Here is a 24,710-nt window from a genome sequence, read left to right as displayed (position 1 = left end):
GCAGTTTCTAAGTCATTACTTTTTATTTTGAAAGATTCGTGAAACTCTTCACACCATGGTGAGAGTTTGTATGATTAATAAGAAGCAGCTTTTTCATGAAATGCTTGGAGGTGAACGAGTTCTCAGCCTGTGAGATCCGACCATCCCATTAACTTTGAAGTTTCTCTTGATTAATAGAAGAAAAAAAAGGAGAATGAAGAAAAGGAGGAACATGCTAAAAACCTAATGACAGTCATCCAAATGCGGGAAAAGAACAACCAATTCACCAACTCCACTTTTTCTATTTTACAGCTTTCTACATCTCACTCTTGATTTTGGCCTTCCTGGCTGAAACAGCCTGGCAGTCCCCAGAGCCCCTGAGAAGAGCCCTGATTCTCCAAAACACAGAGGAGGAGAAGCCCTGCAGGATGTGCTGACCACTTCCCAGATAACTGACAGTCCATGCTCCCAAAAGTTTGAACCAACAGCCTAGTGTGAAAAGAAACTGCACTGAAAGGTAAAGGAGGAAATGGTGACGAACTGGGCTTATGTGAGAATGTCTATATTTTCATAACACAGCCCCAGAATCTTTCTCTCAGTGACAGCCTCAGGCAAACCATATTCTGGTTGGTGGGTTCTGCAGGGACCTCTCCCACCACTGAGCCTCTAGTCCCAAAACCATCCTTGACAACATCGTGTGTCTGTTACTTCCCTTTGCCCACCTCCAGGCCACCCGGGGAAGCCCACAGGCAGCCAATACCCTGAAATGAAATGAACACAAAGTCTGACTCGGTGAGTATTAGTTTCAAACAGAATACTAGAGAGAAAAGTTGAAGCTGCAATGTGTGTTTAAGGCAGAGCCCAGCAGATCCATGTCCACCCACATGCCAATAAGACAATGGGCAAAGCTACAAATGGCAAGAGAAAAATGGGACTATTAATGAGTGTGGAAAAGGCCTTAACAGTTAAGTTACAGCTAAGAATGTCATGTCTTGGGTTAGAATTTTCATTTTTAGCACCGTTAAAGTATTCACTTAAATCTATGTTAGCACCTTGTCCCCAGGCAGAACAACAAACCATCCAAACATTTTAAACATTGGGGGAAACAGGAAGGGGAGGATTAAAGAGAGAGAATCCGGTACTGCAGAAGGAGTGGATTTAGATCACAAGATCCTTGTCGATATCCTCTGCAAAGCAAGAAAAGAGCAGGGTTAAAAATAAGGCTGTGTCGATGATGACGCACTTCCCAAGGAGTTGGTGGACTCCCACCCATCCCCAGGGACAGGGGTCTAGGTGGCCATCCAAGGTCACCCAGGATGTCAGTGACGGAGGAACCTTGCTCTCCCTCTCTCTGGCCTTTCCCTGTCTCTTACACACGCTGCCAAGTTACACTTCCTGTTTCCTCTCTGTGTGCCTGCCAGTTCCCAAAATAGTGTTTAGCACAGGGTGAGTGCTAACGCTGGAGGAAGGGAAAGAGAGAGAGACAGTCAGATGGACAGAGAAGGATCAGGAAGATGCCCAACAAACCGGAGTCAAATAGGCAGACAGAGCAGAGACAGGCAGAGAGGACAGACAACAGACAGACCAAGAGAGCAGAGAGTGTGAGGATGACAACCCAGAACCCTGGGAGCGGTGCTTCTGCCCATGCCCCTTGCTCCTTTGTTCAGACACTCACTCTGCTTGATGCCGAAGCAGCCGGCCCACTCATCCAGGGCGATATACTTGTCATTGTCCAGGTCACAGGTCTCGAAAAAGCGGGTGGTGCAGTGCTCCATGGGGATGAGGGGAGCGCGCAGTGGGGCCAGCTCGGTGTGCGAGAGGTACCTGCAGGGAAGAAGGCAGGAGAGGGCCTGAGGCATGGAAAAGCTCCACACCCAGCCTAGGGAGGCAACCGGGGAGTTAGCCTGCCCCAGAGCGTGGAGGAAAGGATATTTAAAGCAGGACAAAAAGCCAGAATCCCAGGTCTACCCCTAGCTCTGCCACTGACTGCTCTGAGACTCAGAGAACAGCAGAGCCCCATTCGGAACCTCAGTTTCTCCTTCCAGCAAAGAGGAGGAGTTAGCCGTAATTACTAACAGCCCTTCCAGCTCTACGGTTTCATGGGCTCAAAAACAAAGGTCTTTTTGGTGTTTTCGATTGTTTCCCAATTGGCTGAGAACTGGGGGCACAGAAACTTAAAATCAAAATTCAGCACTTCTGCTATGGGTAGATCAAAATCTGGCATGACACAACCCTGTATATCGTCTATGGACACACATTTATGTAACTATAAATGCCTAGTAAAGGGTCTAAAAAGACACACCGATCTGGTGACAGTGCTGCCGTCTAGGAAGGAATGTGGAAAGGGACTGGGATTGGCAGTGAGGGTTAATGGGAGCTCTAACCATCTTCATAGAGCTTTGCTTGTGTATCCCGTAATGTCTGAGAGGGAGGTCCTTTGGATGTCTCTCCCGCTGTCCTCCCTCCCTATTCTCCCTGCTGGCCTTAGACTCCAGAGCATGTATATAATTTTTTTCTTTGTTCCCCAGAGCCCCCAACTACTTCTCCCTAAAACACTCTCCCCGCCAAGGATCTCCAGGGAACAATGTGACTCCAGTTGTCTTCTTAACCTCTAGACCTCCCAGCCCCACCCAGCTCACCAAAGAAATCACACAGTGTTTGAACTGATAGGAACCTTCTCCTCCCCTTCATTGTACTGGTGGAAAACCGAGGCCCAGGGAGGGGCAGGGATGCAGGCAAGGTCACCTACAGCCCTGGGATGGGAGGAGGAAGAAGTGGGTCCCCTTGCCCAGGCTGGAGCCGTTTCCCAGATGTGCAGTCCTTGCACCCCATCTGGAAGCCTCCCTCCAGGCCCTCTGTTGCAGTGGGATCCAGTTGCTTTGCATGAGCTCCAGATGTTCCCCCTTGACTTTTCCCCTCCCTGCCACAATGAGTGACTCAGTTGGATCCCAGCCATGGCAAGAGCCTGGGAGAGAAGTGGCCGGGAGATTCCCAGAGCTCAGGAGACCCCAGCCCTCGGGATCACTGGCAGGGTTGGCGGACTCCAGGCACATGGGCTGGATAAAGAGCAAGGGGTGAAAATCCTAGAGAGAAGGTTCCCTGGGTATGTGAGTAGGGCACCCTTCCTTTCTCCTGTGTGTGATGCTCTGCTTCCACAACCCAAGGACAAAGTGACAACAACTCTGGGAAGGTGCAGGTGTGGCTTGCTCTATCTGAGGCTGAGCAGGGGCTCTCACTTCATCACCACGAGAAAAGTTGAGAAGGTAGTGACAGGGTTATGAACAGAGTATGAGTCCAAAAGGGCAAGGACCATGCCAGCTCTGATTGCTGTTCAGTCCCCTGCCTAGAATAGTGCAGGGCACAAAATGCACACTCAGTAAGCATTTGCTAACTGACCAGCTGCCTGCTTTTTCTGCAGTGCAGTTGCACAGTGCCTCATAACTCATTTGGACAAGGGACAAGAGTCCTCAAACTGGGGGCTTGCAAAATAGAAGGGATTTTTTGGATAACTTCCAGCGTCAGTTGCGCCCTGTCGGGGCTGGGCCTTAAGACAGGGCTTAGACAGTACCAGGTGGCTGCACTGCCCCTGGATGTTCTGCTGAAGGACAGGGAGCATATGGCTGACCCCACCTTGTCCCCTGCCACTCCTTGGAGCCTGGTACTCCTTCCTAACTCACACTCCTTCATTATCCAGATATCCACGCCTAGTACTTGCAGGATTATGGAGCTATTTTAAGCTCCTACTGATTTGCACCTCGGCATGAGAGTGTCTTATTGGCTTCTTTCTCCCAAGTCCACATCTTTTCTCCAGACGTCTCATCCTTCTGCTCCAATCCCCCGGCAAACTGTGGATGCCGGGGCTGGGAGCAGCAAAGGCTGCTGAGAGGCTTTCTGGCCCTAGCTAGTGCCCCTGCCAGCCTTCAGCCATGGCTCTGTCCACTCTAGGGTCTGGGGTCTTACCCATCAATGGGGTGCTGGTCCAGCTGGCCGAACTGCCAGTGCACAGGAAAGATGTACATGTTGTAGTTCTTCTCAAAGTCCCGGGCCAGCAGCTCCACGGGATGATCTCCTGCCTCCAGGCGCTTCTCATTCTCATGGATCTTCTTCACCTGAGGGAGTAGAGACTGTGTGTGATAAGAGGTCCACGGAGATTGTCTGGACCAGTCGGGCCCTCCCACCCCTGCCAGAAGGCCAGAGCAGGCAGAGACTAGCTAGACCAAAGCTCACAATGAGGGGAAGGAGGTGTCATAGATGGGTACCAGCATCTCATTCACAAAAACAGAAGCCTGGGATGATCTCAAAGAATTTGCCGTATAGCTACCCACATCAAAATCACCTGGAGAAGTCCAGGCACACTGGCTCACACCTGTAATCCCAGCACTTTGGGAGGCTGAGGCAGGCAGATCACCTGAGGTCAGGAGTTTTGAGACCAGCCTGGCCAACATAGTGAAACTCCGTCTCTACTAAAACTACAAAAATTAGCCAGGCGTGGTGGCATGCCTGTAGTCCCAGCTACTCGGGAGGCTGAGGCAGGAGAATCACTTGAACCCGGGAGGTGGAGGTTACAGTGAGCCGAGATCGCACCACTGCACTCCAGCCTTGCAACAGAGTGAGACTTCGCCTCAAAAAAATAAAATAAACATAAATCACCTAGGGAATACTTAGAATGCAGCTTCTTAGGCCTTGCTTTTTAGAGACACTGTTTCAGTGGCCTGAGGTGGGACCAAGGAACCTGCATTTTATCAACATCCTGCGGTATGTAATATGCTCTTTAAAGTTTAAGATCCACAGCCTCCAAAGGAAAAAGGAACAGGGCTGTTTGTGTCTCTTTTGTTTAATGCTAAGTTAAGCAAAGGGAGCAGGTCTCTGGGAGGAGAAGTATGTGTCCAGGGGTGAATGCACGCTTCAGAGCAGGATGCCACCCTGCAGTTGGGGGCCCAGTTCTAGGAATGGGACTGGATCTTCGCCAGCACAGGGCCAGCAGGGCCAGAGAAACACTTACCCTCAGCTTCTGCTTCTCAGTCAGAAGGTTGTTGTCTTCATCCCTCTCATACAGGGTGACCAGGACATTCTTGAGCCAGTCCCGCATGCGCAGGGGGAATTCGGTCAGCTCAGAGTCCAGGCAAGGGGGGATGTCTAGGTTCCAAACATAGGGGTGGTCAGCGCAGACCCTGACTCTCCCTGCCGAGAGCCAACCAGCTGCCTGGGCCGTGCTCCCTACCCCAGGGCCCCCACACACACCACCTGCATTGGTGGCCTTGGCACAGTGGCTCAACCTTTCTGGGCCACAGTTTCTTCACAGGACAAAGAGCAGAGGAGATTATGTATGGGAAGAATGCTCTAAAAATGCATTGTGCAAAGGCATGGCTGCTGCTTTCTCAGCCTGATCTCCTCAGATCAAGGAAATGGATGGCTCCTGATGGCTCCTGCACCTTACTAGGTGCTGGGCTTTGGGTGTGATTCTAGCTGAGACGGCTTATGTTGTTCATGTCAACCATTGGCAAGTGTTTGAAGCTGGGAGGCTGAGGGATCACATATCCACAGGCCCAGCTTGGCAGGGAGTGGGGAGTAGAGGAATCAGGAATGTGTAACCACCAGAATCTTCTTAGAAATGATTCCAACCTGGTCTTTGGAACTTAGAATCACAAATGCAGACCCGAAGATTTCATCCAAGTCCACACTTTTCTTTTTCTTTTCTTTTCTTTTTTTTGAGACAGCGTCTCACTCTGTTGCCCAGGCTGGAGTGCGGTGGCACAATCACAGCTCACTGCAGCCTCGGCCTCCTGGGCTCAACCAATCCTCCCTCCTCAGTCTCCTGAGTAGCTGGGACTACAGGCATGTGCCACCATACTCAGCTAATTTTTTTTTTGAGACGGAGTCTGACTCTGTTGCCCAGGTTGGAGTGCAGCGGCGCGATCTCAGCTCACTGCAAGCCCCGCCTCCCGGGTTCATGCCATTCTCCTGTCTCAGCCTCCCGAGTAGCTGGGACTACAGGTGTCCGCCATCATGCCCAGCTAATTTTTTTGTATTTTTAGTAGAGACGGGGTTTCACCATGTTAGCCAGGATGGTCTTGATCTCCTGACCTCGTGATCTGCCCGCCTCGGCCTCCCAAAGTGCTGGGATTACAGGCATGAGCCACCACGCCTGACCCAAGTTCACACTTTGTACTGGACTTGTTAGAGGTCAGCATGGAGAGAAGGGACGTGCTCAAGGCCACATTGTCAGAGCCCCATCCAGCAGCCAGGGCAGTGTGGTCGCCTGGGGGCTTAGGGTCTGCTCTTCCCTCATCACTGGACCATGGAAAGTCCTCTCTGTGAGGCCACCTTCATTATTAGCTGGGGGCTGGGAGAGAACATCTGGTGATAAAAACCTTAGGAGTTGGAGTGAGTGGGCAACATGCCTCAGGGAAAGCAAAGTCACTTCGTAAAGGCTCCTTAAGACAGGCACTCTAGTCTCATTGCCCAGGGACTTCCTACCCACGCTTCTTCCCCTAACCCTGCTTCTCTACTCTGTACCTTCTCAATTTCATACCCGGGGCCCCACGAGGAGAACTTTGTTTCCCCTACGTACTTTTCTGCACCCTGTGCACCTGAGGGAGGTGAGTGGCTGTCCTCATTGCCATCGGGCCAGAATATACAAGACCCACAGTGTGGATGTTGCCTTGGAGTGGGAGCAGGTGTGGTCTTGGAGATCTCCCATGACAGGGAGGATGCTGAACAAGGGACTTGGCCCCACTGGGTCTGTAGCTGGGGTCACTAACCAAAGATCAGACCGCACCCTGGCATTCTTCCCCAGACAACGGGCTCCCAGGTTTCTGGAAGAGGGTGCTTATCCTCTCTCTTCAGAGGGCAGATAGGAATGTAATGGAGTAAAAGGGTGATGATACGACAGTACCGAGTAACAAGCCCAAAGCAAACTGACAGGCATAACCCTTATTTTAAAGCATTCAAATTTAGATATTTTCAAAATATTTTGTAGGCCCCGGTCAAACATCATTTTTGCTTTACAGTGTTGAAGCAAGAAAGATGCAAGTTAGCCTTAGAGAAGAACTTCTTCCTCGTTAGAGAAATGAAATGCGGTTGTCTCAGATGCTAGTGAGAGACTCCAGAAACCCTCCCTGAGGCTGACCTTCCATAGTCGCTCAGTCCTTCCCCAGAAAGTACCCTGACCTCAGAGTTGAGAGGAGCCAACTCATAGACGATTACCTCATTTTATAAATGGGGATGCTGAGACTCAGAAAGGGAAAGAGATTTGCCCAAGATCGCCCAGCATGGGGGTGGCAGAGCCAGCATCAGTGCCAGCTCAGAGCTCTCTCCCCAAGACGGGAGTCTGGAAGGGCCCAAGGACACTCACATTTGCAAGGCCCGATGTAGTCCAGGTGGAGCTTGTGGCCCTTCTTGGTGCCCTCCAGGGTGCACTTTGTGGCAAAGAAGTGGCAGGAAGAGTCGAAGGTCTTGTTGTCATTGCTGCACACCTGTTGGCAAAGCACAGAGCACCCCCTCCTTCATTCCCAAAGCCCTTAGCTGATACCACTATCCTTGTCCATTTCAGAGATGGGGACAGCGAGGGTTAAGTGAGGAATGTCATTAGCCCAAGGTCATACAGTGAGTTGTGGTAGGGCTGGGACACAAATCCACTCTTTGGGTTCCCAGGTCAATGTTCAGCCCAGGCTGAGAGCCATCAATGGTCTTTGAGCAGAGGCATGACTGAGTCAGGTCTAAGACACGGGGGAAAAAAAATCCTGGAAGATATTTGAAGAAAGTTAAAGACGGGAATGGGAGAGAAACAAGAGTGTTCAAAGAAGAGTTAACATAGCAGGCCTGGAACTGTTATCCTTAGAAAGGCCTGCTTGTAAGGTCAGCCTGTGGCTGGTGTTCTGGGAACTTAGCTGGGAAACAGTTCCCTGCACTGCTGTAAATATTTCCCTAACTGATAAGAGTGGCTCACTATGCCTGGACTGTTTGTACAAACAATCTTGTTCATGCTGAACATCTGCTTTCCTTCTGGAAGAGTGAAATTCTGGTGCATGCTAGGCAAAGGGTACCTATGTGACCAGCCTCCAATTAAAACTTTGAGTGCTCTCTAATGAGCTTCCCTGGACAGAAACATCACTCACATGTGGCTGCATCTTTGTAGCTGGGGTAAGAATGCACTCTGATGACCCCTCATGGGAGTAAGTCAGTCTTCACTCAGATTCCTCCAGACTCTGCCTGTGTCTTTTTCCCTTATGATCCAGCTGTATATCCTGAATATGTCGCTGTACTAAACCTTAGCTGTGAGTACAACTGTATGCTGAGCCATTGGAGTCCTAGTCAATCTCTGAACATAGGAGTGGCCAAGCAGAGATGTTGAGGGCTGGATGAGGGCAGTGGCCGTAAGTAGCTGTGTTAGGAGGAGGGGAGCCTGTGTTGAACATCCTGACTGTACTTACTTAGTATAGCTTATATGTCACTACAGAGGGAGAACTGATGGGCACTGGTGACTGGGCATTGGGAGTGGGGAGGGTGAGGAGGAAAATGTTAACAATGATATTAAAATGTGGAACCCAGAGGCTATGTAGTCTCTGGAGAAACTGAAGATGGAGAAGCCAGATGGAGGCTGTAGGAACAATGTGGGCCCCAGATTTGCTGCCATGAGATAGACTGCCACCAGCATGATGGTGGGCAGGAGTAGGCACTCAAAAAATATTTACTTGGACAGAGGGATGGATGGATGGATGGATGGATGGAGGGATGGGTCCTACTGGAGAGAAGGGACATATTTGAGAAATAATTTAAAAATAAGTAGCATTTATTGGATACTTGTTATGTACCAAGCATTTTCTGACACATCTCTACAACAGTTCTATGAGATAAGGACTATTTTTATCCTCTCTTTGGACATGAGAAAACTGAGACCTGAAAAGGTCCGGCAACTTAGCTGAAATCTCACAGCTAACAAGTGATGGAAATGAGGTTTGAAGTCAACCTTCGGTTTGGCCCCAGAACCCATATATTTGGACCTGATTCTTTGCTGATGCTCTTATACTCTTAGCTCTAAGAGTCTGGCATAGGACTTGGAATCTGTTGGTGCTGTTAAAGTCTTGCTGGTTGCTGGAAAGATCCAGTGCCAGGCAGAGCACTCTGACTCATCCCCTCTTTCCTGCTGGGACTAGGTCTAGTAAGGGGACTTCTGAGACTGGCGCTGCCCCCATAGAACAACCAAGCCAACAGTTTCCTGAGCAGACATCCTGTATTCCGAAGTGCCCAATCCCTACCCCCGCCCCCGTCTCTCAGCCCTCACCTTCTCAAACTCGCCAATGGGAGCCGGGCAGCTGGTGGGGTCCTGGCACACACACATGGGGGTATTGTTCTCATCCAGCTCGCACACCTTGCCGTGTTTGCAGTGATGGTTCTGGCAGGGGTCTGTAGGGCAGAAAAACAAGGGAATCAGCATCACCTGGACTAGCACATCTACCCCCCCATCCTACCTGGACAGATCTCAGGGCTGACAGTCCTTGGCAGTGGCCCCCACTCTGGACTTTGGGCAGCCCTGAGTCCTGCCTGCTCTTACACTGAGCCTTGCAGTCAGCATTTAGGGGAGCAGCTGGTTCAGCTGGGGATTAGAGGTTTAGCTCGAGATAGAGGTCAGGCACTTTTGAGGGGCTGGAGGCTCAGTCTGGGACCCAAAAACATTAGATGCCATATGGCCTTCCTGAAGATTGAAGCAACCATTGTGTTCCTGGGTCTCCACTGAACAATCGCAGTGAGGCATTTCTGGATTCCAGAATAGGCTTTCTAGAATGGCTTAGAAAGTCAGCTGTTGACACTGAGCCAGGGAGCGGTGAGGCCCAACAAAACAGACTTAAGCAGCTATAAACGAAAAGGGAGAAAAGCCCCAAGGTCCATGCTAGACAATAGAGCCTAGTAAACACCGGATGAGGTGGGCGTGGAGGCGGGAAGGAACACGACTCAGTAGACGTCCCTCTGTTCCAACAGAAACCGTGTGCCCAGCTAGATCGAATATCATTAACTATCCCCTCAGGATGAGAGCTTAATAATGTGGCCTTTACCTAGCGATGCTTTATTTTAGGTGTTTTAATAATCCTTTAGTGGATGCCTACTCAGCTTGTCTGTAAACCTTCTGACAGCCCTGGGAGGAGGTTCTGCTGTCTTCATCAGCCCTATATGAGAGATGAGAAACCGAGGCTCCGAGATGCTAAGCAAGCTGCCATGGAGAAACCTAGGTTCAAAGTTTCGTTGGACTGCTTCCAAAGTCCATGCTCTTAACCCCTTGGGTACAAATGCCTTGCACCTAGGGCTGCAGCCAGAGCCCCTAGGTCATTTCTCTCCCAGGGCACTAACACATGGATAGCATGGTATGGTTTATGTCAGGTTGCATTTCCTCAGGACCTCATTTCCTTGGGTTGTGTGAAATAGAATGAGCTTATGAGTGTGCAAGTTCCTGATCTCTTCTCTCAGATCTATTCCTCTGTGGGACACGGGCTGAGACAGAAGCAATGGGGGATTTTGGCCAGATGTGATCAACAACCTCCGTGGGACTGGGAAACTCAGCTTTGGACTCAGGGCAAAGAGCTATGAGGGGAGAAGGCCATTTTCAGCTGGAGAACTCTCCTCCCTACCACACACATGCATGGCCTGGAAACCGATCTTGCCGGGATCCCAGGGGACTGAGTGTCACAGTTTCCCAGTCATTAAGTCAAAGCCGTGTTTCCTCCATAGCCCACTGAGGACCCCACCCTGCATTTCTGCTGGAAGAAGCCTCATGTAGGCTGTCCTCACGCCCCAGACCCAGGCAGCCAAGGGCAGCTTGGATGTGCCAAGTCACAGGGAAGGGACGTACTTTCAGCTACCACCTCCTCTTCAGTTTCCTCTGCACCGTCATCAAATTCTCCTACTTCCACCTGGACGGGATTAGCTCCCACAGATACCTGGAATTGAGAGAGAAGAATGGGTAAAATGGTCCCCGCTCCCATCCCAGACCCATAAGGGTAGCTGAAGGGTTCCAGGTCACAGAAAGCACAAATGCAGGGTTGGGAATCCAGATTTAATCTATAGGCCTGTTGTGTTTCGCAGTATGCCTGGGATTCTGTTGAGCTGCCTTAGAGGCCACCAGGGGTGTTAGGGAAAGAAAGCGTGAAAGGAAAATATATCTTGGACCCCAAAATCACTAAGCTAAGGGGAAAAGTCAAGTTGGGAACTGCATAGGACAAACCTGCCTCCTATTCTATGCAGTCATCCCTCTGAGGCTCACCTGAGACAAATGCTTATCTGATTGCTTCCTCTCCCCTACTGTTTATGTAAAAATGCAAATTCACTGAGCCAGATTAAATTGTGTATTCAGGGGGAGGCTGATCAAAGACTGAAAAGAATGCAACCATTTGTCTCTTTTCTTCTTCTAACCTGGAAGCCCTTACTTCTCAAGTTGTCTTGCCTTAGCGAACTGAACCAATGTACAACTTAGACATATTGATTGATGTCTCATGTCTCCCTAAAATGTATAGAAGCAAACCGTACTCCCGACCACCTTGGGCACATGTCTCAGAACTTCCTGGGGCTGTGTCATGGGCTCATCCTTAACCTTGGCAAAATAAACTTTCTAAATTGACTAAGACTTATGTTCACAAGAGGGTGTCAAGCCTCCACCCCTGCCAGTCACACCCAAGCATCTCCCCTTTCCTCTGTGTGTGTGTGTGTATGTGTGGTTTTTATTTTTTAATATTTTTTTTGAGACTGAGTCTTGCACTGTCGCCCAGGCTACAGTACAGTGGCGAGATCTTGGCTTACTTCAACCTCTGCCTCGCGGGTCCAAGCGATTCTCCTATCTCAGCCTCCTGAGTAGCTGGGATTACAGGCACACGCCACCACGCCCAGCTACTTTTTTGTATTTTTAGTAGAGATGGGGTTTCACCATGTTGGCCAGGCTGGTCTCGAACTCCTGACCTTGTGATTCGCCTGCCTCGGCCTCCCAAAGTGCTGAGATTATAGGCGTGAGCCACCGCACCCGGCCTCCTGTTTTATGTTTGGGGAAACTGTGGGTAAACATGAAAGAACAGTTGTTCTACAGCTTAAAAAACAGAAAGTTTAAGGTCCTGGCCCCCAAACGTAGGGTTCCGTTGAAGGTTTGGGAAGCATTCAGGAGTGTTTCAGGATGTGGGGGATACTTAGGGTTTGCATCTATGCTATGTGTGTACACGGAGATGAATGCCCCACTCTAGCATTGAGACCCACAGCACCCGCCCGAATTTCTCAGGGCACAGATACAGGTAGAGAGGGGCTAAGGGGCTGTAGTCACTGCCCACATACCTCGGTCACCTCTGCCACAGTTTCTTCCACCACCTCTGTCTCATCAGGCAGGGCTTCTTGCTGCTGTTGGAAAGAGAAAGTAGGGTTCAGAGGGGTCAGGAATAAGGCCAGCTGCACCTCCAAAGTGCCTGTGGCCTGAGATACAGGCTAGGGGAGCTTGGAGAGCAGCTCACTGGAGATCCCCAAAGTTGTGTCTCACAGACTGCCATGGGTGAGGGACAGGACAAAGAAGGAGCCAGTCATGTGAGCACCGTGGAACACTCAAGCAGCTCTCATTTTATGTATTTTACATCCAAGGTGTCTACCTAAGATTTAGCTTGGAAAAGTATTTCTGCTGCTTTGATTCTTATGAAGTCTGAAAATCACTGATCCAGACCAATTCCCTCACTTTACAGATAGGAAAATTGACATCCAGAGGGGATGACACTGTGAATTTTAACAGATATCATCTTCCTCACAGTCTGATATTATTATTATTATTATTATTAGGCAATGTTTCTTGCCATTTCAACTTGGAGTAGGAGAAAGCAAGAAAACACACAACTTTGAGGCCCCTAGGTGGCTGGGGCTGCTTCAAAACTTAAAGCCAACTTTGAGAAACTTTTGCCTCCATCTACCAGCCTGATCAAGATTGCCAGGGTCTGCCATCACTCCCACTTCTTAGTGAAGAGAGGATGAGGGGATAACAGGTTGAAAGAAATTGCACTTTTTGCCTGTCCTGTTTCTTCCTCCTCTCCTGGTGAAGGCTTCCAGATGGGCTGTGGATAACTACTCCTGTCCTCTGCATGCAATGCTTGGAGAAGTTGTCTGTCAATCAAGGGGCCCCAACCTCCTCTGGCCAAGAAGTTGCCTCAGGACCCAAGCTCAGCCAGATTGGCTCTCATTTTTTGAATTTTTAAAAATCTTCTTGGCACATTCTCTCAAGATGTGAAAATTGCTGGAGTTGATTCATTCAGATAGCAACATCTCAGAGACTGTCCATTAGTTCTTAACTCCCAAAGCCTAGATTTGCCCTTTTCCAGTCCTCCCCAAGGCCTTTAACATAATAATCTACCTCTGTATCTTCCCCTCCTCCACCAGTTTAGTTAGATTGAACTGTTGCTTACAACCAAACAACCCTCACTGTTTCAGAAGCCAACACGTTCCTCTCTCTATAGCTTGAATCTCTTCTAACACCACCCCTACCAGCAATCCCCCACATCCCGTCTCCTGCCTGCTTGAATTCCTCATACGACAAAGAGGTCATTTCCTTCTAAAGCAATCCTAGTTCATTGCCGGGAGGCTCTGACTACTAAGAAGTTTATCTAACATTACATGGAACTCTCTCTTCTCTGAAACATCACCCAATGGTCCTCATCCCAGTTTTTCTCCTGAGCTTATTAACTTAAGAAAAACTAATCTTAAAAAAAAAAAAAAGACAACTAACTTGAAATGGGGAAGTCCCTGTTCCCTTTCAGCATCCAGGGCTGGCAGGCTCAGAACCCCTGGAGCTAGTGGTAGGAATGAAAATAAGAAGATATGATACTTAGGTACTTACAGGGGCTGCCAAGGCCCTCCCGGCCAGGCAAAGAAGAAAGAAGATCCAGGCCCTCATGGTGCTGGGAACCCTGTGGGGAGGAGAGATTGAGAGTTCAGTGAGGGTGAGACTTCCTTATGGAGATTTCTGAATTTCTGATATGTGCAAGATAATGTTAGATGGTACAAGTTAAATGATAGTGAAAAACATGAGAGGAAGTTGGTTCCATTTAATATTCTTTCAATTCTGCTTATATGAGAAGAAACTCTCAGTTTGGTGCTAAGATATCTTGAATACCTCCTTTACACTCATCTATCTCCTTTTTTAACAGAGAGAACAGGCCTCCAGCTCAGAGCTTCCACAGGAAATTATATCCAGCTGGAACTGAATAAAGTTGTTGTTTTTGTTTTTTTTTTTTATGTGTTTGTTTTTACAGTTTCCTTCTATTTATGACAAAGGTACACAGAGTTTTCCATTTATGGTAATGATACAAAATCTGCTTTCATAATACATTTATTAAAGTTTTAAAAAAGTGATTCAACTAAGGTGATAGGCTAATTAGCTAAGTTTGGGCAATGCCAAACCAGACCATCTTCAAGGTCCCTTCAATCTCTGATATTCTAAAATTATTTTTTTCCCTAAACCCAATCTCTCCTCCTCCTCTTCTGTCGCCTCCTCCCCCTCCTTCCTACTCCCTCTGCAATGGGAGAAGTTAATAGGCAGCAAGCTCTTGCCAGTTTGAGATAATGAGATCCACATTCTAAAACAAAGAACAATAGCCTTGGAATGTAACCCACGGAAACTTGAGGGTGGCCACATTTTTCTCCATTCTACCCAGAAGGGACAGCAGTTCTTTAGTCCTGTAAGGAAACCATCCAGATGCTTCCATGTGTTGCAGAACGGATGTGTTGAGATCTTGAAAATACCCCTGTTCTGGTAACTGTTAAGGCCTCATTCTCTAAATGGCAAGCTCTAGACTCTAATACTCTCATGACTATAAGGGATGTTGGAGCAGCATCTCCTCTGAGGATTCAAAACCAAAATGCCATTCCTAACAGAGGCTCTGTGGTGGAGACACTTCATTTCTTGAGCTAACTAAATGGCTTTTCATTCTCAAGTGACTTTAGAAAGTTCTTTCTTTTACTGATCTAAATCTGCCTCCCTCAAACCTTCTGATCTGTCTACCCTGCCTCCCCTGCAGCCACAAAGAACAAACCTGCTCTCTCTACCCACAAATAGTCTTCCAGTCAGGAGCAGCAATGGCCATGTCGTCCCTCTTTTTTCTCCCAAAACCTCCCTGTCAGGCTCATCATCCCTTAATTCTTCCAAGACTTTTCAACCGACCAAATGGTGGTGGGAGGTAACCTGGCATCGTGGAGAAGAACACTCAGCTTGAAATTAAATGCCAGGGGTTCTTGTTCTACCACAATCGTATCTTGATGTACTGGTTAAGTCTTTTGGTCTCTCTAGACCTTGGTTCCCCCATCTATCAATTGAAAGGGGTAGAATACGTGAACTTTGAAGTGGCAGCCTCGGTCCTTAAAAGGCTCTTAAAACACCCCAAGAACATTCTGATCTTGACACATCTCCTCTGGGATCATTTGGCTTCACTTGTACTATAACATTTGGGAAGCAGAAACAGGCAGAGGAAGAGCCGACTTTGTAATGGTCCTTTCTTGGACTTAAAGGACACAAAACCTCACCCCCTATTGCATGGAGTGAATGAAATAAAACTAACAGAAATTTAAAGGACCTGGGGGTTTGGTATTGCTTCACAATGACCCCAAGTTTCAGAGGAGTCTAGTCTTCCCTTTGGAGGCAGTTTGTGGAATGTTCCTCCCCTCACACAGTTGTTCACTTGTTCCCCAGGCTTAAGTGGAAAAATCTCCCTTCTTGCTTCCCCTTTTGGAAGACACAAAATAAGTAACTCCTGCATGTGGCTTGGGACAAATGGAACAGAAAAGAAAACATCAAGGAAGGACTTTCTGAGATAGTTTGAAGTCAAAGGATCAAAGTGAAATGGCAGCTAAAACAAAACAAAAAAAAAGTCACCCTGTCTGAGCTACAATGACAGGGAAGTCATGTTATTGAAGAAATAGCCCAGCTAGGACTGGAAATGTAGGAAGCTTCAGATTAGAAAGTCAGGAAGACAGACATTTCCCTGAGTCTGTGTCCTGCATATGAGCAGTGTCACCATGCTTCCCTGTGACCAGGGGAAGGTTTCACCGGGCAGTTCTTCCGTCTATCCTGCCTCCCCATCTTCCTGAATTCCTTTTCCAGCTGCACACTCACCCTCCCTTGCCACCCTCATCCCTGCTGTTGCAGCCAGAAAAGAAAAATAACTCTAAGTCTTACCGTGCTGCTTCATAGTTTCTAAAGCACTGTCACCTAACACTGTCTCCTAGAGCTTTCTGACAATGCTGGGAAGGAGGCAGACAGTCATGGAAGGGTTCTTAGTCCCGCTGTCCTAATGGGGAGTCTGAGGTTGAGAGGGAGGAAGCACTTGTCCAAAGTCATGCAACATTCAGGCCCTCTCCAAATAGGCAAGCGTTCTCGCTCATGGAGTTGGGGTGAGCCTAACAGGAATTATGCTCAGACAGGTGGGAGTAGGGGAGAAATACAGAGAGACTGTTAAGAACAGAATGCAAAATCTCGGAATACTCCCTCAAAGTTTTGGAAGAAAACTGTAAAAACAAACACAAAATTTGGGTCCTGCCCAGTACCCGGTGCTACACCACCAGTCCCAGAGCGCTTTTCCCCCAGATGATGAGATGGGAGGGAAGGGAAGCGGCTGAACTATTCCAGATGCACAGCCATACTCCCTGCTTCCCACGGGATACCTCTCTGAGGCTCTCTAAACCACCACTGACCAAAGAGGCCTGCGTCCATCCTGCAAAGCTAATGGAGTATAACAGTCACCCCAGCAAGGTCAGAACACAGTGTCAAACCCCAGTATTCAGAACTCACCAGCTGTGATCCTTTGCCAATCAAACCTAGGTGTAATGTGCCCGGTGAAAATTTAAATTTCCTTCATATAAATGACCAATATTAAATGAAAACACCCTCCTTTGTATGTCTTTAGTCTGTGATGATGCATACATTTATCATTTTCAGGGTGTTTTCATAATCCAGCATCGGACTGGGAACTCAAGCCACATCTTTCTGCCCAATAGTACAGATGAGAAGACCAAGGCCTACAGGAAAGGAGAAACCTGCCAACAGCCGATAGCAGTGAGTGAGTGGCAGGACTAGGGTGAGGACCCATGCAACCCTACCCCACCGCTGGCATGTCTCTACCTCTGCACACTAGTTCCCTTGGCAGTTACCCACTCCCAGGAGGTCACCTGAATGGGGCTCAGTTGGGTCTTGAACTGGCCTGAGTTCCTGGGAAGGAAAATGCCCAGGGCCAGGGGAGGAAGAGGAGGCATATTTCCCTTGGCTTGGTGGCCATCAAATGCAGACAGTCTTAGCCCCCTCCCGGCCGCCACTCACTGCCTCCTGTTCCGTACATTGAGTCCCGTCCTTTTGCCTTTATTTGCTCTGGAGACTGCTGAAAATCCGTCCTTGGCTGCCAGCAGGACCTGAAGCTGAGGTCACTTCTCTCTCTGGAAAGACTCTGAGGATGGAAAAGTACAGCCAGCCCCCAGGTTTGTCCCTCAAAACATAAAGGGCCTCCTTGGATGCTAAAAAGCCACTGAACATTAGAATAGGGGGGATACCTCAGAATTATAGAATCATGCACTGTGGGTCTCAGAATGATAGACTTTTAGAATGTGAAGCAAAGAAACTGAGTTGCCATCTTTAAATCTTATTTGAGTGGAAAGAACTTATGGAGTAATGCAACCCAACAGGACTTCCCAAGATGATGAACACATTCTATATCTACATGGTCCACTATGATAGCCACTGGTTACAAGTGGTTATTGAATGCTTGAAATGTTGCCAGTGCAAATGAAGAACTGAGTTTTAAATTGTATTTCATTCTAACCAATTTTTTTATTTTAAAATTTTATACAAAAGGACTGAGGCCAGTCCTAAAAATCTTACTTAACCCAGACCTTGCTGAAATACTGCGATAGAGAATAGTGGAAAACATCTTTTTTGTTTTTTGTTTTTTTTTTTGAGACAGGGTGTCCCTCTGTCACCCAGACTGGAGTGCAGTTGGTGCAGTCTCAGCTCATTGCAAGCTCTGCCTCCCAGGCTCAAGCAATTCTCCCACTTCAACCTCCCGAGTAGCTGAGATCAGAGGCACATATGACTACACCCAGCTAATTTTTCTATTTTTTTTGATAGAGATGGGGTTTCACTATGTTGCCCAGGCTGATCTCAAACTCCTGACCTCAAGTGATCTGCCCACCTCAGCCTCCCAAAGAAGTGGGATTATAGGCATGAGCCACCATGCCCATCTATTTTAATCAACTTAAATATAAAGTGGCTAGTGGCTACCATGGTAGACAGAGTGGTAATAAACTATGAGGCAGTACAGCCTAAAGGTAAGCTCATGGGCTCTGGAGTCAGAATATATAGGTTCAAATCCTGGCTCTGCCACTTAGCAATTGTATGACCTTTAGAAATCAACTTTACCTCTTGGGGCCTCAATTTGTTCCCCAATGTGTAAAATGGAAACAACAACATACCAATCTTGAAAGGCTCATGGGTGATTTGCACAAGAGAATCCAAATAAAGAGGTAAGCAATGTCGTCGTTGGGAAGAACATCTTAAAGTCCGAGGATCCCAGAATCTCCATCCCCCGAAAGAATACAGTGCAAAATTCCAGTGCTTTATAAGCCCAGGGAGAAAGGGGTGTTTGGGTGGAACAAAGGACATATTGCCCCTGTTGGTCTACGTAAGTCCAGCCTCCAGAGGATACAGTGACGAAGACCAGGCCCAGGGCTGGCCTCTTACTTGGGCAGCTGATACCAGCCAAGCATCTCACTCTCACTGTTTGGCTTGGAAACAAGGGCTTCAAAAACACATGTTGCTGGTAAACAAGCCCAAAGTGAGGAAAACAAGTCTAGAGGCTAATAAAGGAAGCCAGGAGCCAGGCCCTCCAGGGAGTTGGGACTCAGAAGGAGCTTGGGCTCTGCTGACGTGGGGACCGAGCCAGGCAGGCCAGAGAGGTGGCCACATGCAGCTACAATGGTGCTCCAGCTCACATCCCCGGGAACAGACATAGCAGCTCAGAGGTGGCCTCATGACATGGAAGTCAGGAGAGCTGAGAGCAAGTCAGCATGTCTCCCAGCTCACTGTGCGAACTTAGGGGAGTCTCCTCTGCCCTCCAGAACTAACACCCCCAGCTTGTCTGTTTAAGGTCAGTGCTCAAAATTATGTAAGCCAGAAAATCCTTTATTTCAATGAAATCTTCTTCAGAGTCCGATATTTCAAACAGCTGAAATCTTTTAGCATGTGTTGAAACATATGAATGACTATTATCTATTTAATCAATAAGTGTGAAATTAAAAAACAAGAGCAGGCTGGGTGCGGTGGCTCACGCCTGTAATCCCAGCACTTTGGGAGGCCGAGGTGGGTGGATCACCTGAGGTCAGGAGTTTGAGACTAGCCTGGCCAACATGATGAAACCCCATCTCTACTAAATATACAAAAAAATTAGCCGGGCGTGGTGGCAGGCACCTGTAATCCCAGCTATTCGGGAGGCTGAAGCAGGAGAATCACTTGAACCCGGGAGGCGGAAGTTCCAGTGAGCCAAGATTGCGCCATTGGCCACTGTACTCCGGCCTCGGCAACAAGAGTGAAACTCCCTCTCAAAAAAATCCACAAAAAAGAAAAGCAGCTAAAAATGGAGTGGAACTGAGGACTGGGAGTCCTACACACAGGGACATTCCCTAAGATACCTTGGAACATCTGTAGTTTCTCCTAGGAACACAGTGTGGAACCCTTGGGCAAGGTGGTCCCTTAGGTTCTTTTCAGCTCTGATTTTCTGGAACAACTTAGGCAAAAGCTTTTTAGAGCATTACCTCTCTCCACTTGCCCCTTGACTCCCTGCTTCCACTTCTATTTCCTGTTGGAAGAGAAGAAGCTAAAGGAAACTTTTAACATGTGGTAGCTAAAATTTAGGACTGGAGAGCTTCTGGGGCAGCTCAGAGATGCTCCAGAGTTTGGGGCCAGAATCAGCCTGAGATTCCATAAAGACATCTGAGATGCCACGTTTCACTGTGGCTAGCAGAGGCTGGGGTGGAGCTTCGGGCTTCCTCCTTGGCTCCCTCTAGGGGACCGCTGTTGCATCGTGGTGACCACAAATGAAAGGGGGAGAAATAACGTCAAAGTGTCCAGGCTGTTGCATCTGGAAAGGCCTCCGAGATCCCAAAGATAGCAAATATGTGGCATATGTGGCAAACACGTGGCCTCCACCTACCTCTCCTGCACATGTGGCAGACATTACTAATCAATCGCCTGACCTCTTCCCCTAAAGCCTAGAGAGGCATCAGAATCCTGAACACAGTTCTTCTGACAGCCACTACCGATGGATTAGTGATGTTGTCAGGCCACATGAAACCTCTATGTGATGTCTCTTATTGTAGAGATAGAGAAATTGAGGCTTAGAGAAGGAAAATACCTCACTGGAGGTCACATGGCAAGCTGGTGTCTGAGCCAAACTTCCAGATTGTCAAAAACATCCAGATGTTTACTTTGCTTTGCTTTTTTAATCTGATAGGTCTGAAATCCTAATGCCATGACTAACACAAGATGACCCAGGGGGATCCCCAAATGAGAGAAGTTAATACCAAGTTTCTGAAAGAAACCAGCTCTGAAAACAATTGTTGTCTATGTTCATGTTTTCCTTGCAGACAACAACCTCTTAGCTTGATGGGTGAGAGAGGAGATGATTTCCTGTCTAAGCTGCCAGCTGAGGAGAGGCTGTTTTTCTAAATAATTCTGTCAAGTCACTACTTGCTGGCCCTGGCCTTGTAGAGTCCAGCTGTCCCTGGGTTCAGGATTGGGGTTGGGAGGGAGGGAGGGAAGGAGAGAGGGAAGCATCAGGTTCTGTGCTGTAGAAACAAGGTCCTCAGGGTTGCTGAAAGCTCAAGGCCGGTTTTCTCTTCTTTCCTTTGAGACTGACGTTTGGGAGGGAGCCAGCTAGAAGCAAGGGCTCAGCCGCCTACAGGCACATCGTGCAGGGCCTTTGGGCCTAATGACAAAGCCATGTGGGCTGGAATAGGCACTGCAGGCCAGCCAAGGGGAGAGACAAAGTGCTGCTCACCACTTAGTATCTATGGGACTTGTGTGCATGACTGTGTTTCCAAACTGAACAAATGGGGATTGGGGGAAGGCAAGGTGAACATCTAAATGGTTCAAACACCTGGAAGTCTGGCTCAGACTCCAGCTTGCTATGTGACCTCCAGTGAATTATTTCCTCTTCCTGAGCCTCAGTTTTTCTCTCTCTGAGACACAGAGTGATATATGTAGGTGATACATGTAGGTTACACTTCTGTCTCATTGTCATGATCCATATTATGTTTGACTGTGCACATCCATGCATCCATGTGTGACTACAAGTTGCGGTGTGTGTTTGTACACCTGATGGCATGTCTGTGTAAGTCACATAGAGCCTGAGTATCTGTCTGTTTCAGCCTGTAATAGGCGAGGATCAGAATTTTCACATTCATTAAGATATATTCCTGGAACCTGTCCCTGTTTATCTCTGCGTATTTATCTACCTACCTAAATGACTTCGAAAGCCAAATATTCTACTGTTTACCTCACATCCTCAGCCCTTTCCTTTCCTTCACCATTCTTTCTTATTTATAGCTTGTTTTCAGCAAGGAAAGCTGTTCTCATGAATAGCAAACCCCAGTCACACTATTGGTTGACAAATCTCTACAGATGGATAAGGATTACAGCATGATGGTTATGTAACCTAAGATCCCCTAGCCCATCCTTTCTTGTTTTTTTTCAACTGGGGGTGCAGTAAGGGGGCGTTAGAAATGCAGGCCAACTATTCCTTCGAATAAACGCTGTATGTGGGATTTAGGTTTACAGGACTTCAGAGTTCGAAGGGTGCCTGGGAGATCATCTAGCTTAGAACCTCTATTTAACAGATTGGGACACTGCAGCCTCAAGAGAGGAAGTGTCTTTCCCGATGTCAGGCACTGTGAGTCAGAACACACTTTTTTTTTTTTTGCATCCTTGGCCAATGCTTTTCCTACATAGAGGGCACAACAGTCTTGGGAAATACACAAGAAGGTCCCCAGATCAAAATGAAGGTAAACAATATTATGATTTTAAACTTTTTCCTGTCAGCACTTCTAGTAAAGGGAAGTTCTACATGAACCCCAAGATAATGGAGCTGCCAGGAAAAAAAAAGAAAAAAAAAAGCTGAGAATGATTTCACCAGGTCTTTGGATGCCATTAATCCATCAGTTCTGAAACCCTTTGCATTATGAGGGAACACCACAATTTGTGCTTCCCTGGGCATTATCCCATTTCTTCCACACACTATCTACCCTCTAGAGGTGGCTGCTGTTACTGTTCTTTAACTGTAGAGGGAATGGGGCCCAGAAAGAAGTATTAGTTCAAGGCCAAATGGTACCTTCAGGGCATAGCCAGAGCTAAAACCCAAGTCTTCAAACACCCTTGCAAGGAGATTATCACGGCCCAAGACTTCCCCGGAATCCTGAGAGATCACAGGGGCAGGGCCTAAAATTTGCTGCAGTCCTTGAATTTGGGGGTGGGGTACGTTCAGACTGACGTTCTTGGAGGGTTCTGAGCGTGCCCTCCCAGCCAGCAGGCAGAGACCCTGAAAAAAAGGTTACCGTGGCAACTCGCATTCCTCGGAGAGTGAGTCAGGCAGAGAAGAGCCTTCTGGTGGGTGGGACTTGGAGAAAGTTTCAAAAGTTGATTCCTTCTCCAGGCAACCCCCTTCTTCCCCTCCCTCCCCCTCTTTGCTCTAGGCTTTGTCGATGTGGCAGCTGATAGCTGTGAGTTAACTCTCTCTTTCCTCAACCACTCCCTTTTCAAAAGGCTTCACCCTCCAGCAAATACACACGTTTGTTACCAGTCCTCACTCCATCCCCACGTCATGCCCTCTAATCCATTTGAGAATATCTGAAAGCTGAAAGTTGCGAGCACCCACATTCATTCTCTCTCTCTCTCTCTGTCTCTCTCTCTCTCTCTCACACACACACACACACACACACACAGTGCATACAATTTTTAGGGGCTTACAGATGGCTTGAGGCCCATTCAAAGACCACTCCATAGACCCTGGTTAAGAAATCTTCCTTTGAATATTTTAGAGGACACAAAGCACCTCAAAGAGCCTTCAGTTTCAGCCTTCTTTCTTTACAGATGGGGAAGCTAAATCCAGGGGAAACACTTACCTAAAGTCACACATAAAACGCGTGCCTGAAGCCTGTATCCTACTTCTGCTTTGCTTCTCACTAAACCACCAGCACTTGGGGCATAGAGAAATTTAACTCTAAAGCATTACTAGCGAAAACATTTTCTCTAATGAAAAAAATGCTGTCCTTTTCTGAGGAAAATGCATGCCTCTCTGTTCCCTTTTGGGTAGACTGGGATTCCTGGAACACATAACTCAACCCAGTGCCCCCTTGCCCTTGGAGTCCTTGGAGTCCCTTTCCCTAAGGAAGTCCACATGACAGCCAGTTCGTGGAGCCAGTGGCAGTGAAGAAAGGTAGTGGGTTTGTCTGACGAAGCCCTGACACCCTGACAGGCTGGACACCAGTCTTGGGTGGAGTACGGAAGGGGACCCTGGAAATCTCTCCCTCTTCCCTTCCTCCTTTCCCCCTTCTGAGAACATCTCCCCCAGCACACTCCACCTCCCATTACACCCACGTCTTGCTTGAGGATATCTGATGTCTGAGTTCTTCAGATCTAGATAAACTAAGGGCTACTGCCTGTGTTTACCATCCCAGGGAACTCAGGACAGGAGCAACACCTAGCAGAATTGGCAGAATGGCACTGGAGTTTGTGTATGTGGGGGGACGGAAGGTGGTGTTTGGGAGTGAGGAGAATCAGAGGAAAACAGAAGGCTTCCCAGAGGTGGGGATTAATGGTGAAGCCTCCCCCTTTGCCTTTCAGAGATCAAATGATTGTTCGTGCAAAGTCCCTTTTGGAAAACAGAGCCCCTGACCAACACCCAAGTCTAGGAGGTTTCTTCTCCTGGAATAAGGAACAGGAGGACAGACGCTGGTTGCTGGCCAGGTCCCTGTGGCAGCTGTGATGGGATCAGATTCCCAGGAAAGGAGGAAGCTGCCACATTTGCAAAGGGAGCAAAGAGGACAGGCAGGCAGCCTCCGAAACCAGAGAGACAGACACAGGGAGAAACAGAGAATGAGAAATACTCCCCCGAAGACATAGTGAGATTATTTTCTGTAAACCTATAAGGGAAGACAAAGTTACACAGTGAGTCCACCTTCTGAAAAGCAACAGGCAGACAGGACCGAGGACCATGCTCTTAAGGGGAGCCGTGATGGAGCTGGGAGGGGAGGTGCATCCTCAGCACAGCTTCCCTCCCTTGCACACGAGCTGACGGCGTGAACTAGAGTGTCGGGGTTGGTGTAACTATAGAAGGGAAAGGCTGGGCGGGGGTCACACATACCTCAGTGGCAGGCAGGCGGGCGGCAGGCAGAGCGCGCTCTCCGGGCAGTCTGAAGGTCTGCAGGAATGTGGAGGGGTTTAGAGACAGGCAACAGGAAACCACTCAGAGCTCTGGGCTGGGTCTATCTCCCCTCCACCCCACGGTCCCTCCTCCTCCTGTCTCCTCCTTCCCCCGACCGCCTCCTTCTCCCACAGCCAAAGCTGTCTCTGTCTTTCATTTCTTTCCTCCTCTTTTTGCGGTGGGCTGTCTGCCTCATCTGTTCCGGGGCTGCTGCCTAAACGGACTCACAGAGTGCCAGGGCTGGACAGGCCTGGAGGGATCACCCAGAAC

The 24,710-nt window shown here is 48.3% G+C and overlaps 1 protein-coding gene across 1 annotated transcript; it reads right to left on the bottom strand.

The window, feature by feature from the left end:
• SPARC (secreted protein acidic and cysteine rich) lies at positions 1 to 24,710 on the bottom strand. Its single transcript, XM_023227011.2, has 11 exons — positions 24,669 to 24,710; positions 24,381 to 24,437; positions 13,823 to 13,892; positions 12,286 to 12,348; positions 10,823 to 10,910; positions 9,263 to 9,384; positions 7,334 to 7,454; positions 4,982 to 5,115; positions 3,940 to 4,088; positions 1,655 to 1,803; positions 1 to 1,166 (listed from the first exon to the last, which is right to left on the bottom strand). The coding sequence occupies exons 3-11, from the start codon at positions 13,877 to 13,879 to the stop codon at positions 1,138 to 1,140; spliced, it is 912 nt and encodes a 303-aa protein (XP_023082779.1). The 5' UTR covers positions 13,880 to 13,892; positions 24,381 to 24,437; positions 24,669 to 24,710; the 3' UTR covers positions 1 to 1,137.

This window comes from Piliocolobus tephrosceles, chromosome 4, assembly GCF_002776525.5.
Source record: "Piliocolobus tephrosceles isolate RC106 chromosome 4, ASM277652v3, whole genome shotgun sequence".
NCBI classification, from domain to species: domain Eukaryota; kingdom Metazoa; phylum Chordata; class Mammalia; order Primates; family Cercopithecidae; genus Piliocolobus; species Piliocolobus tephrosceles.
The sequence above is the reverse complement of the archived record's forward strand: the minus strand, read 5'-3'. Positions and strand labels throughout refer to the sequence as shown.

Bases quoted from the DNA above. Each gene is read 5' to 3' on its own strand.
- SPARC (XM_023227011.2), bottom strand. From the start codon at position 13,879: ATGAGGGCCTGGATCTTCTTTCTTCTTTGCCTGGCCGGGAGGGCCTTG. The intron at 1,804-3,939 runs GTAAGACCCCAG...TCTTCCCTGCAG, and splicing joins GACCAGCACCCCATTGATGG to GTACCTCTCGCACACCGAGC. The intron at 1,167-1,654 runs GTGAGTGTCTGA...CTTGCTTTGCAG, and splicing joins CTGCTTCGGCATCAAGCAGA to AGGATATCGACAAGGATCTT.